The sequence below is a fragment of the Budorcas taxicolor genome, chromosome 1 (assembly GCF_023091745.1).
Source record: "Budorcas taxicolor isolate Tak-1 chromosome 1, Takin1.1, whole genome shotgun sequence".
Taxonomy (NCBI): domain Eukaryota; kingdom Metazoa; phylum Chordata; class Mammalia; order Artiodactyla; family Bovidae; genus Budorcas; species Budorcas taxicolor.
Window position 1 is genome coordinate 21,329,122 of NC_068910.1, and position 15,325 is coordinate 21,344,446.

Below are 15,325 nucleotides of genomic sequence, written 5' to 3' on the forward strand. Positions count from 1 at the left end.
GCAGGGCAGGAGATGCAGGACACGCAGGTTTCATCCCTGGGTTGGGAAGATTCCCTGAAAGAGGAAATGGCGACCCACTCCAGTGTTCTTGCCTGGAACATCCCATGGACACAGGAGCCTGGCGGGCTGTGGTCCAAGGGGTCACAAAGTCGGACACAACTGAAGCGACAAAGCACAGCACAGCACGTAGTAAATAACACGATATTTATGTCCTGTATAACATCATAAATAAGTTATGCTTACCTTACTGTAGTAAGTATGATAATAATAATGGTGATCATTGTGTGTGGAGCAGCTCCTAGTTACAGAGCATTTGGCCCTAAGTCATCTCATCTGACCTCGTGGCAGCTTGTAATGCAGACTTTATTTTCTAGAGGGAGAAACGATGTTCTGAGCAATTGAGTAACTTCCCTCCCACCAAAAAAAAACATTTGATTACAAAGCAGAGTCCAGTTTCTTATTCCAAAGCCCAGTCATTTATATACAACAGCAAACCACCCCTAAAGCATAAATATTATCCTGTATCCTGGGTCTTCAGCAAACAGCTCAAAAGATTGATTGCCAAGTATTCAAAAGTTTTTTTGCAGGTCTCAACAGTCATGCAAAATAAGGACTTGTAAGCCTTCTCTTTGAGCCACAGACCCATCAGGCAGCCTGGCCAACCCATCAGATCCTCTCTCAGAATGGTTTAAAATAAATAATTAAAATACGTAGGAAAGGAAACCAATTACACTTAGATACAGTTGTCAAAATATTTTAAACACGCAAATCGGCAATGTAGTCATTGCTGCACTTCTTTTATGAAAGTATTCAATGACAAGTGGTGGGTCTGTTAGCGATGGTGATTTCTGAGTAGCAATGAACATAAATGATACTCAAAATAGCTCCAGCAACTGTAAGGCAGCAGGAAAATATCCCATTTCAATCATAGACGGAGACACAGGATGGTCCTGCTAAAGAGAGCTGAGATTCCAAGCTTCTGCTCCTCTTGCAAGAAGAAGCTACATCTCCCTGACAGCTCAGTGGAGACATGTCTCTCTTTCTCCCCCTATCCCTGAATTCCACCAGGCCGGTGGACTGGTGATCTGAAAGGCCCTGTAGAAGCTTCCTAGTCATCACAAGTAGCACCCCAGTGCGAATTGTTCAAGATCAATGAAAACAGCCACAGTGATGGAGTGGCCACTGAGTTTGTTGGCCTTAAATTAAGGCCTTTGTAAAGGGCAGGAAAAGCAGATCTCTTAGGAAGCTTTCTTCCTGTGTTAACAAAGGGAGGTGTGTATACCTGTCTGAGGCAGCACAGTATTGATCCCGAAGCAGCTAACTGATGGTGGGAGGTTATATTTAGTGCCAGGCAAGGACTGTTTGCGTCCTGGGCTGCCTCATCTGACCTGGTTGTATTGACGTGTAGATCAGTCTATTCCCCACAGTTGTCTCTTTACACGTTTCACTTTCCAGCTGAGCAAAGTGAATATATCGTTAAGTTGGGGGTTGCAGATGTAGACGTCCTGTGGCCCAGCAGGGAACCACATACAAATGAGGCAGGACCATCATGGAAAACTGGAGAGGTGCCCTTTGAAAGGGGGTGATGGACACTTAGCCCCTGCCAAATGTGCCCTGCAGGAAGGTGAACTTACTTTTGCCAAAAGTTGCGATTTTTTTCAGGATGAGCAGGAAATTGGGATTTTCACGTTAAAGCTGCTGTTTAAAATGTTGACAATAAATTCATTGTTTTGTTTTGTTTTTCAAAAAGCTTGCAGGGCAAATAAAAAATAGTTCCAGTACTTGCCCCACTTCTAATTTAGGTAAAAACTCCAGCAGATACAATGTTATTTATTTGGGAATTTAGTGGGTTTTTTGCACCTTTTTCAATGCCATGTGTGTATGGGAAGCAAATGTTTATTTTATATAGGACTGTTGTTTTTGAGATCAGCACAAAAAGTGAGTCTGACAAATAGATTACAGTTCTTACATTTTTTAAGGAAGAGATAAAAAGTACTAGTGTAAGGAAAACTGTAATAAGTTTAGGATGCATATTATAGTCCCTGAAAGGATAATATAAGACATTATCACCAAAAAAAAAAGACAATAGAGAGTAACAATGGAATAATATGAAGTTCAAAAATAGACAGAATGTTGACAAAGGTCAGAGCGGTCGTGAGAACACCTCTATGGAGGCATGTACAAACCTGCTGGGGTGCTGGAGAATGTCTGTATTTTAATATGAGGGCGAGTTATACAGCAGTAAAGATTAATTTGACTCTACACTGAAGATTTGTGCATTTTGCTGTTATGTAAGTTTTATCTTAACTAAGAAAATGATGACAATTTTGTAAAGTTTTAAACTAAGAGCTTAAGACAAGAGTCGGAAACTATGACCCACAGATATGGCCAGATACGACCATCTGCGTGTTTTTTGATGACTCACAAACTGAGATGGGTTTCACATTTTTTGATAGTTAGGGGGAAAACAATAAAGAATTTATAACATGTAAAAATTATGTTTTTCAGATTTGTGTAGGTAAGTACAGTTTTGTTGGAACAACAAGAAAGTTCTGCTATTTACAGTATAATTTCTTTGCTTCTCAGCTAATACCACTCGAATATTCCAAGGGACCAGAATTGTCAAAACAGGAGTGGTAAGTAGAGAATATAATTGCTTTGTCATGGCTGGTTGGTAATTTGCATGCATTTAGAACTGTCACCACAAGGTGGCAGTATGATGTTGTCAAACTGCTCAATGAGACCTAGTTAAAATACTGAATAAATTATACACTCGGTATAATTCAGTACAATGCATTATTTTAAAAAGCCTTGCAACAGAGTTAAGCCAGCAGTGTTATACTGTATTGTTTTTGTCAAGATAAAAATTTTTAATGGTTTATAATTTGTGAGATCATAGGATGTAAGAATGCAAAGGAGTAGGGACAGGCTAAGATTGAAAGGTTGTTATTTGACTAAAGTTACATGAATTTGCCCATGCTGGAGCCTCAGTATCTATGTTTTCTCCTTTCTAGTACAACTGATAATTGTAATAATAATTGCAGTGTTCATAATAACAAATCCTACAATATATTGAGTTTTTCCTGGGTTTCAGGCACAGAGTATTAGTTTATTTACCCCTCACAGCATCCCACAAGTTTGGTATTACTATGACTCCCATTTTATGGATGAGGAAGCTGAGGCTCAGTGAGTTAATGTGCCCAGCATCTCCCAGAGAGCAAGTGAGGCATCATGCTCAAGCCAGACTGTCTGACTGCTCTGTCTCCAGTGCCTTATCGTGGGTGGCAACTGGCATTTCATTCACCAACTTCAAAACTCAGCCTCATGTAGTAGGATGGGAAGAATGAGCTGAGACTCGTAGCTAGTCAGCTGCACCTCTGCCCCTTAACCTCTCTGTGCCCCATTTTCCTCACCTCTAAAGTAGGGTGATGTTCACGTGTGTCCCCGGGAGAGCCTGGGATGCCCAGGCACACAGTTGGAGCTTTTTAAATGGGACTCTTACTGTCATCTATACAAGCATGTATTTCACTATGATTAAATCTGGAGGGTCTGAAATCAGATATGGCAGGTGTACAGCACCCGACCCAGGGATGCGGGTGTAAACTGGCTCCCGAGGCCTGCAGCGTAGAGCGCAGCCCGACTTCTGACCCGGCCACTGCAGACATGTACCGGCCACTGTCCTCTGTCCATCCACTTCCTCGCTTTCAGATGCGCAACCGGGTCCTGGAGAGCTACTGTAGACCTCAGGGCTGCGAGTTGTCCACAAGGGACACAGTGAATGCAAAAGCTCCTGCCCCCTCCAGTGTCACCCCAGCAGCACGTGACCGTCCGGTGTTGCCCCTGTAGGGTTTCCCAGGTGTGTAGAGAACCCGACAGGAAGAATGCTGCTTACTTTTTTGCCACTTAGCCTCCTCCTCCTGAGCAATATCAGTGAAAAGTTGAAGTTGGGTTTGATATGTAGATTACAAATTTTAAGTAATTATAAAAACATGAAGAGAGGTGACGGTCAGCCACGGATGGCCTGTTGTCAGCTTTGGCACCAGCCTTTGGGAGACCCTGAGAATAAAGGTGAAGATGAGTGGAAGCCCTTGGAGGGTCGCATCCAGGGCCTGGTTCCCAATCCCAGTGACTGACACTCTGCTTTCTCTTCCTCCCTCCCTTCCCCCCACCTCCCTGGGCAACCCCTTCAAGCCCACAGCATCGCCGGCCTCTTCGGCGGACATGGCCCCCATCAGCTCAGGCTCTTCCACCTGGACATCCTCCGGCATCCCCTTCTCCTTTGTCTCCATGGCGACTGGGATGGGCCCGTCGTCCAGCGGCAGCCAGGCGACCGTGGCCTCGGTGGTCACCAGCACGCTCCTGGCCGGCCTGGGCTTCGGCGGCGGCGGCATCTCCTCCTTCCCCAGCACCGTGTGGCCCACGCGCCTGCCCACGGCCGCCTCTGCCAGCAAGCAGGCCGGCAGACCCGTCCTGGCCACGACCGAGGCCTTGGCCAGCCCGGGCGCTGACGGCGATTCGGCGCCCAGCAAGGACGGCGAGGGCGCGGAGGAGAGCGAAAAGGACGAGAAGAGCGAGAGCGAGGACGGCGAGCGGGAGCACGAGGAGGAAGGCGAGAAGGACTCCGAGAAGAAGGAGCGGAGCGGGGTGACCCACGCCCCGCGGGCGCGCAACCACACCCAGCCCACCGCCGCGCCCTCGGCCCCCGGCACCGCTGCCCAGGAGGGCGCGCATCAGACTACATCCGGGCGCGAGCGGGCCCGCACTGCCATCCCCACCGCCCGACCCCAGGACGCCCTGGACCCCCACTCGGTCACCCCCACCCAAGTGCCCCCCACAGTCACAGAGGAGCAGGACGAAGACAGTGATCCCGCGAGGCCCGAGGTGCCATCCAGGAAGCCTGTGCCCCCAGGGGACCGGTTTCCTGAGGATAGCAGGTTCATCACTGTTAACCCAGGTAAGCGGCCGGCCCTCCCCTGAGCCCTCAAGCTGATGTGAACAGTCTTACCCTTGAAGAAATATTTGAGGGTAGAGAGTGAAGATCCAGAGAGTGCTTAGTATTCCTGGAATTGTGTGCGTGTGTGTGTCTCTTTCTGTTTTCCTCTGATAAAAATCACCTCTTCTATTAAAGTGGCTGGACTAAGTCTTGCCTTCATACTTGCTTCCTAGTAAAGTCAACTTGCCTCAGAGTAACTCCAGGCACTTCGGCCATACTATGAAGTACATGATGGGAAAAGGCATCCGTCTTAAGAAATGTATTCTTTCAGATTTGTTTGCTTAGGCTCTTCCCCAGCCCCTGTGTTTCTGGGCTGCCTGATCGGTGCCAGGCGGTGGCCGGGGTGCTGACTGAGGTGAGCTTGTTGCTGCAGCTTGAAGCTCACAGGGTGAAAGAGGAGCCCGAACCAGGGAAGTTAGGAAACAGAGAGGTTGGAAAGCAAGCAAGCAAATCCATGGGCAAGCCAGAAACGTAGCTAACGGTTGTTGGAGACTGTGAACGGTCATAGTAAAGGAAAAAAATAGGGTGATATCAAAGAAAATAATCAGGAAGAGGGCAGGGAGCTATTTTAACCACCAAGGGCCACTTGGGGGAAGTAACTTTATATTAAAACTACAAGGGTGAGAAGCTCCAGCGTGGGGAGAACTGGGATTCGCTCACCCCAGCCTATGAAATAGTGCCCCATTTGCTCTGAATTGTGCTTTTTATGGATGATGACTCCAGGGCACAGCTGGTCTACCCTCCACGAGGAGGACATGATGGCCATCTTCCTAGCCAGGGGTGATTTTGTGGCTCTGTCCTATGCTCATATCTTATTGAAACATCCTGTTAGTTTTTACAAGGGAGTCCTGAACATGAGGGGTTGTTATTGTTGTGGGGGTTTTCTTAATAACAAAGTCTCTCTTTTGCCAGACTACAAGATGTTTAGTAACAATTTTTTTTTCTTTCTTTTTTTTTTTTTTTTTGCGTCTAAGCTGTTGTGGAGTTATAAGAGTGCAAAAAAAAAAAAAGCAACTGGTAAATATTTATTTGCTTTTGCACTTGTAAACATTAAAATTCATCTAAAGCTGAGACCTCGTATGTTAAGATACAACTTAGAATAAATTTTCATGTTTTGAATTACATCCCTCCTTAAAGATGGTATGGACTCATGTTTTGAAGTGTGGGTCTGCTGTGGGTGCTGCTCACTTTGTCCCAGTTTTAGGGGAAAGTGCAGAGTAGCCCTCTAAGAATTGAGTAAAGGAAGTATCAAGCCACTTGGGAAGCTGTTTGCAGCTCTTCCTGCAGGAGCAGTGACATTCCCTACAGGAACTGATGTGAAAAAGCTGGATTTCTTGGATTTGGAGATATTAAAAGAGATATTTTTGGAGTAACCACTGAATCCCAGGCGCTGGACTAGGCGTTGGGAATAGACTCTAGAGCTAGTCAGGCTTGTGTTCTCCTGAGGTTTATGTTCTAATGGAAAAGCTTGAGAGTGTTCCAGTAAATAGATGCATTAACATCAAGTGCTGGAGTTGGGGTCAGGGACAGTTTTCATTCAGTGGTCAAGGAAGGACATTTGAGTGGAGACCCCGGTGGTGAGAAGGAGCTAGCATGGAAGAACATTCTGGGCTGTAAGAGCAGCAGGTCCAGAGACCCTAAAGTGGGGGCTAACTTGGATCAGTCAGGGAGCCATCAGAGGGCCAGTGTGTCTGGACCCCCGAGATCAGGGATGCAGAATGAGTTAGAGCAGAGCTCAGTTCAGAAAGGGGCTTGTCAGCCATGCTGAGGCTTGAGTTCTAAGCACTGTGGAAAACCAGCAGTGGATTTCCCCAGCAGAGTTACTCATCTGATGAACTTTTTCAGAAGGTCATTTCCACCTCTTTGTGGACGTTTAGGGAGGCAGGAATGGACACAGGCAGTTGATTGAGTTAGGAGGTGATGACTGAGGCAGCTTGGACCAGTGTGGTTTCTCCACAGACGAGCAGTGGACCTGGAATTGATTTTCAGGCTTGAACAGTTTCGCTTGCAGACTAGGGGCTCTGGCAAAGTAGCCTTCCCAGCTGGCTCCTCTTAAACATTTCTTTGTCCACACTCCTGAAAAGCTCTCCAAGCAAAGAGCTTGAAGCTTTGGCAGTTTGAGTGACTGGTGAGGGTGGGGGCCCGGGATTCAGTCCAGGTGAGCGGAAATGAGTCCTGGCAGTGGCAGTCAAGTTGCTGATTCCAGGGAGAGGGGAGCAGAAACACTTGGTAAATCCTGTGGAGGCTTCTGCCTTCAGGTGCAGGACCTGTGAGTCTCCAGCTTCAACCCTGCATGCATCTGAGTGTCCACGATCTTGGCAGAGTAGCTTGTGGAGTCAGATTCTTCTAGGAGGCTCTGCCCTTTATTCTCACAGGGTCCTCATGCCAGTCTTTCCACTCAGCATCCTCACCTGTAAGGTGGGCATAACTAGAGCCCTTAGTGCTGAAGGAGGTGCAGATAAACAGTCACCCTTCTTGTCAGTGACACGGGAAGAGGAGCTTCACACAGCCTGAGGTCCACAGGACAGCAAGAGCGACTATGAGGCAGCCCCTTGCAGCTCTCCAGCAGTCATCCTGGGACTTTGAAAAGCAGGAGGAGACTGTGGTCCCCAACGATCTGGCCCTAGAAACACTCTCCAGAAACTCCAGTCTGTCCCCAACACTGGTAAAGCAGAGCTTCTACCTTTCCACCTTCATCTCAATGGGAGCGTCCACTTCTTCCCAAAGTCAGAGGGATCTTCCTTTAGAATTTCAGGTAGTTCCAATTTGAGAGTGGTGTTGGGGCTTGGTTAAGCCAGAGATGAACAAACGTTTTCTGCAAACAGCCAAAGAGTGGACATTTCCAGCTTTGTGGACTGTAAGTCTTTGTTGCAACTGTACCTCTTTGCAAGGGGGCATGTAAGCAGCCTGAAACACCCCACAAATGGGCGAACGTGATTTGAGTTCTGGTAAAACTCAGTTTTCAAAAACAGGCAGTGGGCCTGATTTGATCAGCAGGCTATCATTTGCTGACCCCTGTGGCTTTACACAGAAATGTGTATGTGTGTTGCTCAGTCGTGTCTGACTCTTTGTGACCCTGTGGACTGGAGCACACCAGGCCTCCCTGTCCCTCACTGTCTCCCGGAATTAGCCCATTGCCCATTTGCCCATCACGTCCGTTGAGTCAGTGATGCTGTCCAGCCACCTCATCCTCTACCACCCTCTTCTCCTTGTGCCTCCAGATACTTTGGCCACCTAATGGCCAGCTGACTCACTAGAAAAGACCCCGATGCTAGGCAAGATTGAAGGCAAATGTATGTGTGCCCATTGGTTAATAAAAGATATAAGTAACTAGAGGGTAAAACCCCACATTGTGCATGACCCCCAAGGTCTCACTTTGCCTTGATCCATCTTCCTTTTCTCCATCTGCCTCCTCCAGCTTGGTGTTTATTTTTTTAAACAAAATCCTCATCGTTTTAATGTTAGCGGCGACTTCTTTTAAAGACTCTGGATGTACGTTTGTGTAAATCTGTTCCACATTTATTTTTTCTTCGTGTTAAAAACAATTCTTCCAGTCGATATTTAGTCTCTTCAAAAAAAGCGTCAACGTTAAACAAATTGTGTTATTTTTTTACCAGCATCTCCAAAAGGCTTATTTAAATCTCCTTGATGTTTGATAACATCTTTTCAAAAAATCCTATGACTAGTATCTTCAGTATTAACTTGCAGGGAAGAAGAGAGAACGATTCTCTAGAAGAAAGGGGCCAGTTCAGACACATGCAGAAATCAGGCAGGTAACAGCCAGGGTCCCTCCCTCAGCAGCCACGGCCCAGATGTGGTGAAGACAACCCCAGAGGCCAGTTGATGCAATACAGTGTTCTTGGGGTACGCAGCATGCCCCGGCAGTAGCATCTCAGGGTGGGCGCAGTCTACAAACTCATCATTTAATGCTGAGGTTTTTCCCTTTTTCTTTCCTTATATCTGGGAAACTCCTTTTTCAGACTGCATCTTGCTCAGAACCCCATTATGTAACCACTCATTCACCAAAAGCTGGCTGAGTGCCTCCTCCAGTTCAGGGGTCGGGAGAGTAGAGTCTCCAGACCAGATCTTGCCTTTGACTGACTTTGGTCCTAACCCTGAGCTAGAAATGGGCTTCCCAGTTGGTCCAGTGGTAAAGAATCCACTTGTAATGCAGGAGACTGAGGTTTGATCTGTGGATTGGGAAGATTCCCTGGAGGAGGGCATGGCAACCCACTCCAGTATTCTTGCTTGGAGAATTCCATGGACAGAGGGATCTGGCAGGCTACAGTCCATGGGATCACAAAGAATCAAAAGGACATGACTGAAGCAGCTGAGCATGCTCATGCAGCACACTCAGTTGGTCAGAGACTTGGGGCTGCTCTTCTGCTCTGACTCAGAGTCGAGGGTGCTAAGCTCCAGTCACCTCTCTGCTTTGGGCAAACCTTGAGTACCTCTAGGGAACACATAGGCTCTAAGGAAGCCCAGCTTGGAAATCTTTACTTCTAGAAACAGTTGCATCACTGCTTAATATTTGTTCCATGCTGGTGATGTGGGTACTAAAAGCCAAAATGTGATGTCGCTTATCCTACATAACCCCAGGCGGCCTCTGCTGTCTTTGTGGCCCTTAAACCAGTGGGGAAACGAGGCGTGCATGCTAAGTCGCTTCGGTCGTATCCAACTCTTTGCAACCGTATAGACTGTACCCCACTAGGCTTCTCTGTCCATTCTCCAGGCAAGAAGACCGGAGTGAATTGCCATTCCCTCCCCTAAGGGATCTTCCCAACCCAGGGATTGAACTGCTGGTGTCTCTTAAATCTCCTGCATTGGCAGGCAGTTTCTCTACCACTAGCATCACCTGGGAGGCCTAGGGAAACCAAGGCTCAAAGGTTAAGGAATTTGCCTGAGCAAGACATGGCAAGACGGGGGTCAGACACAGGCCCAGAACCCAGCTGGTGCTGCTGGCTTCCTGCCCTTGGGGCTTATTTTCCAAGTGGGCAAATAATTCAAATGAATTATTAATTATTAAGTGAATATTTGAATGTGTCCTTGTAAAAAGAAACCATTTTTTCACTTTTGACACAGACTCTCAAGGTCACCTAGAGATGAGCTTGTTCCCTTTCCTCACAGGGCAATATCTGGAAACGTTTTTGGTTATCATGACTGAGGCAGGGCCTGCTCCTAACGTGTAATGGGAAGAGATCAAGGATGCTGCTGAACATCCTCCAAGGCACAGACCAGTCCCACAACAAAGAATTTCTTAGTCCAAAATGTCCATAGTGCCATGGTGGAGAAACTCAGATTTATAGGTTAACATAAAGTTCCTTTTCAAAGATGTTTACTTGGGAGGAAACAATAGGAGGTAATTTAAGGTCAGAAATAAGTAGCAATACAGGCTCATGAATATAGAGCAGACGTTACGACTGTGAAATTCAGCCGGGGTTTATGGAGCGGGGGAGAGGCTTCATGCTTTGGTTGGTTGGTTGGTTGGTGTTTTGGCTCTGCTGGGTCTCAGTTGCAGTGTGTGGGATCTCCAGCCTTCCTTGTGGTGTGCAGAACGTTTAGTGGTGGCATGCAAACGCTTAATTGTGGCATGTGGGATATAGTTCCCTGACCAGGGGCTCGAACCTGGGCCCCCTGCACTGGGTGCAGAGTCCTAGCCACTGGCCCACCAGGGAGGTCCCTGCATGCTTTATTTAAAGTAAATCAGACCAGGATTTTGTATGGACTGTCATCGCAGTTTTCAGCCTTCCTGCTTTGGTTGCTCAGGCTCCTGTTGTGGGGAGAACTTTTCTGCGTCATATGGCTTGCCCTGGCTCCTGACTGTGATTTTCCTGCAAGTGTTGAGAAGAACTAGCTTGGGTGCCCTGAAGGCAGCAGTGTGGTTTAGTTTCCTCCTAGAAAGTGTCTGGGTCCTTGGAAGTTTCTGTCCCTCACTGAGTGATCTTGAAATAGGACAAATTGTATACCTCTTGATATAGGAAACCAGACCTCACCGAGAACAAGCAGATTTCCAGAGAGGCTGGAGCAAAGGATTCCGGTTGTAAGGGGCTGTGTGTCTGGCATGAGTCCTGATTAACGGCAGAGACACATGATGTTCTAGTGAAACATCTATGGTGGTGATTTCCAGTAGGTCGGGACCCAGGACCTGCCGTGTTTATGGAACTTGAAATAAATTGGGATTTATCAAGTGCCTTCATTGTTCCAGTGCCTTATTGAAATACAGGTGACACTTGCATTGATTTGAGTCTGAGCTCTGTGAGAAATGGTAAGGGGGCTTATTGAGGACAACTCCTAGTGGTGATATAAATGGAGAGACAGGATGGATGCTCTAAATCAAGCTCAAACGTGGTCATGGGAACATGAAACCCATGTCCCGTTGTAGGAGAATATATGTATTTGTGACTCACAGTCATGTCTCTTTTCAACAGCAGTTTAGCTAATACCAGGGCTTCAGAAAATAAAGACAAGTTTTATGGCCCTATAAAAAAGCAGCTTTCTTTTTACTTCACAGCTGTTAGGGATGCTAGCGCAAGACTCAAAAAACAAAATAGAAAACAAGTGTTGTTGAGGATGTGGCAAAATGAAGACTTTTGTGCCCTGTTGAGGGGAATGTGAAATGGTGCAGCCACTTAGGAAACAGTATGGAAGTTCTTAATAGAATTAAAAATAGAATTGCCATATGACCCAGGAATCCTGTTCCTGGGTATTGACCCGAAAGGACTGAAAGTTGGGTCTTGAAGAGAGATTTGAACTGTCATGTTTGTAGCAGTGTTATTTATAGTGGCCAAGTTTCCAAGGAGTGGAAGCAAGCCACGTGTCCAATGACTGATGAACAGATAAACAAAATGTGGTATATACCCAGAGTGGAATGCCATTCAGTTCTAAAAGGGAAGGAAACTCTGTCACAGGGCTATAGCATAGATGAACCTTGAGCCAGTCACAACACACACACACACACACACACACACACATACGTACATGCGCACGCGTGCGCAAGCGCACACGCACACACACACGCGAGTCCACTCACATGAGTTACCTAGAGTAGTCAGGTCATACAGAAAGTTGAATGGTGGTTGCCAGGGGCTGGGGCTGATGGGAATTGTCGTTTTATCAGTACAGAGTTGCAATTTTATAAATGAAAAACAGATTCTTTGAAATCAGTTGAGCAACACTGTGATGTGCTTAACTCTACTGAACTGTACTCCTGGAGATGGTAAAGATGGTAACTTTTATGTGTGTTTTACCACTATTTTTTTTTTTAAGTAGCACCTTAATTCATAGCTGCAGCTGGTTTTGAAGGAGTAGCATTATCCAAACGAACACAGTCTAGTTTTTTGTGACTTAAACCCAGCTATAGATTTTGAGTGTGCAGGTTGTCCTGCTCTCAATCTCCCTTGAAATGTGACCAAATCCACCTTTGCCCAGCCCCTGAGAGTGGCCTGTCAGGATCCAAGCCCCTTTCAGTATTGACCATATAGAGGTTCTTGTCCCAAAGCAGAAGTTGAGCCCTTCCTGCAGGGTAGGAGGCATCTTCTACGGGTCCATCTGATATTTCCCTGCCTGTAGCATTTATAGTACATTGTACTCCGTTTTTATTTGCTTCTACTGGGATGAGAGCCAAGCCAGTAAAAGGCAAACAGCATTAATTCAGTGATGACATATGCCACTGAAAACTGTTTTTCTTTTCTTTTTTTTTTTTTTTTTGAGAAAGCAGAATGGAGGCAGTTTACTCAGATTCTTGTGGATGCTGAAATAAAAGAGGAAGATGATCTGTGGGGAGGTCATTCACCTTCCCCCACCCTCAGCACACAAATGCTTAAAGAAGATTATATATTAGTATTTTGCTCTACATTTCCACTGGAAGATGTTTCTGAAACTGGATCATTCTCTGAGTCCCAGGCCTACCTGGCCTGACATCTTCTGACCCTCCTAGCGGCCCCTCATCTGCACATCACATCCATGGGAGGAGAAGGGGCATAAGTCGATACCCCCTTCCCATTTTCATCCTTTTACACAGAACAACAAGATGCAGCCCTGGAACGAGTGTGAACAGGTTCTAGGTTCACAGAGGGGAATGGCCCATGCTGTAAAGATGGAGCAGCAATCTGAGTCACTTCTCATTGGTTGAAAACGAAAATCACTTTCAGGATAAAAGCTGAATTGGAAAAGCTGCCTGGTACAGCCTCTCTCTTGAGTCGTTAGTGTTTTCAGAATTCTGGTCAGGAGTTCTGTTAAACCATGATTCTTGCTTTTGATGATAAGGCTTTTGTAAAAGCCCCAGGTGTGTGTGCGTGTGTGTGCGTTCCTGCTGCTTCCTTGGGTCAGAGTGCCATGCTACAGATTGAAATTCGACTGGCCAGAGGGAGCTGGCCGCTGGACTGGGGGATAAAGAAAGCAGGTCTTTCGTTGCGTCTAGGGGGCAGTGAGGACTGTGGCAGGCCAAGGAGCCATAGCTTGTCTTAGAGTGTATGCTGCTTGCTTCCAGCTGATGTGCGCCGTCTGGGAATAATACAGGAGATTTGGGGGAGTTGTTTTTTTTAATTTATTTCTGATTTTTATGTTTTGCTGAACTCTCTTGTTTATGAAATCTTGGCACCTACCTCACAATTTAATTAATAATTCCCAGGGGAAGGGTGCCAACCCACACGTCTGTGGGCTGCCAGTTCACATTGCCCATGGCAGGCTGGAATGGCCGGGCTGGTCCTGCTAGTAAAACCAAACCAACTGGACAGATCAGAGATGGAGGCAAGAAGGTGCTGTGGTAACCCAGCGGTCCTGCGCTTGTCTTGGTGTCAGGGTTCGTGCAAACTCTCCTGGAGCTGGGCAGCCTGGCTCTGCTGGACCATTCAGGAGGTAGCTGGGTTACAAGTGAAGCTCTAAGTACAAGTAAGCTGCTCCTAACTGTTCCGTTGTTCAGTTACTGAGTCATGTCTGACTCTTTGCAACTTCATTGACTACAGCATGCCAGACCTCCCTCTCCTTTGCTGTCTCCCAGAGTTTGCTTAAATTCATGTCCATCCAACCATCTCATCTTCTTTCGTTCCCTTCTCCTCCTACCTTTGATCTTTCCCAGCATCAGGGTATTTTCTACTCCTAACAGTTGGGAGCATCTAAGTTTATCACAGTCAGCGGTGTCGCCTGGTTGAAATGAAGAGAGGAACGAATGTCCCCTGGACGCAGGTACTGGGCTGAATGCTTGACTGCTCAGGGCCAGCTTTCTGGGGATGCGACCTTTGCAGTTACACAGCCCTGTGCTCAGAAGGCCGTGTGTTTGCATTTATGTTCTGCATCAGCTCTTGAAACTCTTCAGTAATTTTTGAAAAAGAGGCCCCATGATTTCCTTCTGCATCTAGCATAGTCTGCTTTGCGTAGGTTATCTGATTCCCCTACGTCCCTCAAGAGGTGAGCATTGTCATCTGTTTTCCCTTGATAGAGGAGCGACCAGAGAGGCTCAGAGACAGTCACTTACCCCAAGTCACAGGGTGAAAAAGGCATGAGGCAGGATGTGTAGTCAGAATTTGCTATCCTGGTGGACAGGATCTTGGTTTCTCTGAAAAGTCAGTAGCATGTTCTAGTGTTTGGGGCCTTGGCGTGGGGAAGATTGTTGGGAGAACAAGGGCAGGGGAGGAAGAGTGTAGACCTAGCTCAGGTGGCAGGCTACGTGTTCCTAGTTAGTTTCTAGTAGTTGACTGTTTGATGGCACTTTCTCCTTTGAGGGCCCGCTGGGCCATACCTCGAGTTAGGCACCAGGACAAGTGTCTCTTCCTAAAGCACGGCAAGAAGCTCTAGTCTTAGGACAGACTTTGAGGTTCTGGCTCTTCACTGGTGGTCACCTCACAGGCTGCCCCCACTGCTGATGTCCCCAGAACCCACCTGCGGTTCTGTGTGATTGCCACGCGAGCCCTCGTATATTACAGGGGGATTCAGATTCTGCAGACACCTGACGAGTGCTCTCCATCTTCCTGGTGCTATGCTAGGGTGCTGAAGAGGAAGAGGGTGGTGGTGGTGATGATGGTCATCACAGTTGATAATGTTAAGTAGGTGCTTATGGGTGCCAGGCAACACGCTAAGGGTTTTATCGAATTAACTCATGTAATCGTCACACCCCCTCCCACCCCACTGTAGTGGGAAGTATCATTATTTCCATTTACAGATGGCAAAACTCATGCCCAAAGAGCTTAAGTAACTCCCCAAGTGTCACGTGACTAGGAAGAGACAGAGCTTTATTACTGTTCTATATGGAGACCCATCAGCCTTCTCTGGGGGACCTTACAGTAAGTAATAACAGAACACCTGAAATTACATGTGCCGTAAGGAAAGTGCATGATG

General features: G+C 46.9%; 1 protein-coding gene across 2 annotated transcripts in view; it reads left to right on the top strand.

The window, feature by feature from the left end:
- The window catches only part of PTPRG (protein tyrosine phosphatase receptor type G), a 768,800-nt gene that overhangs the window by 661,017 nt on the left and 92,458 nt on the right, over positions 1-15,325 (top strand). For both annotated transcript variants that reach the window (XM_052648333.1, XM_052648342.1), the window contains exons 11-12: positions 2,587-2,636; positions 4,192-4,954. In XM_052648333.1, coding sequence (XP_052504293.1) covers positions 2,587-2,636; positions 4,192-4,954 — 813 coding nt within the window. The remainder of the gene's footprint in view (positions 1-2,586; positions 2,637-4,191; positions 4,955-15,325) is intronic.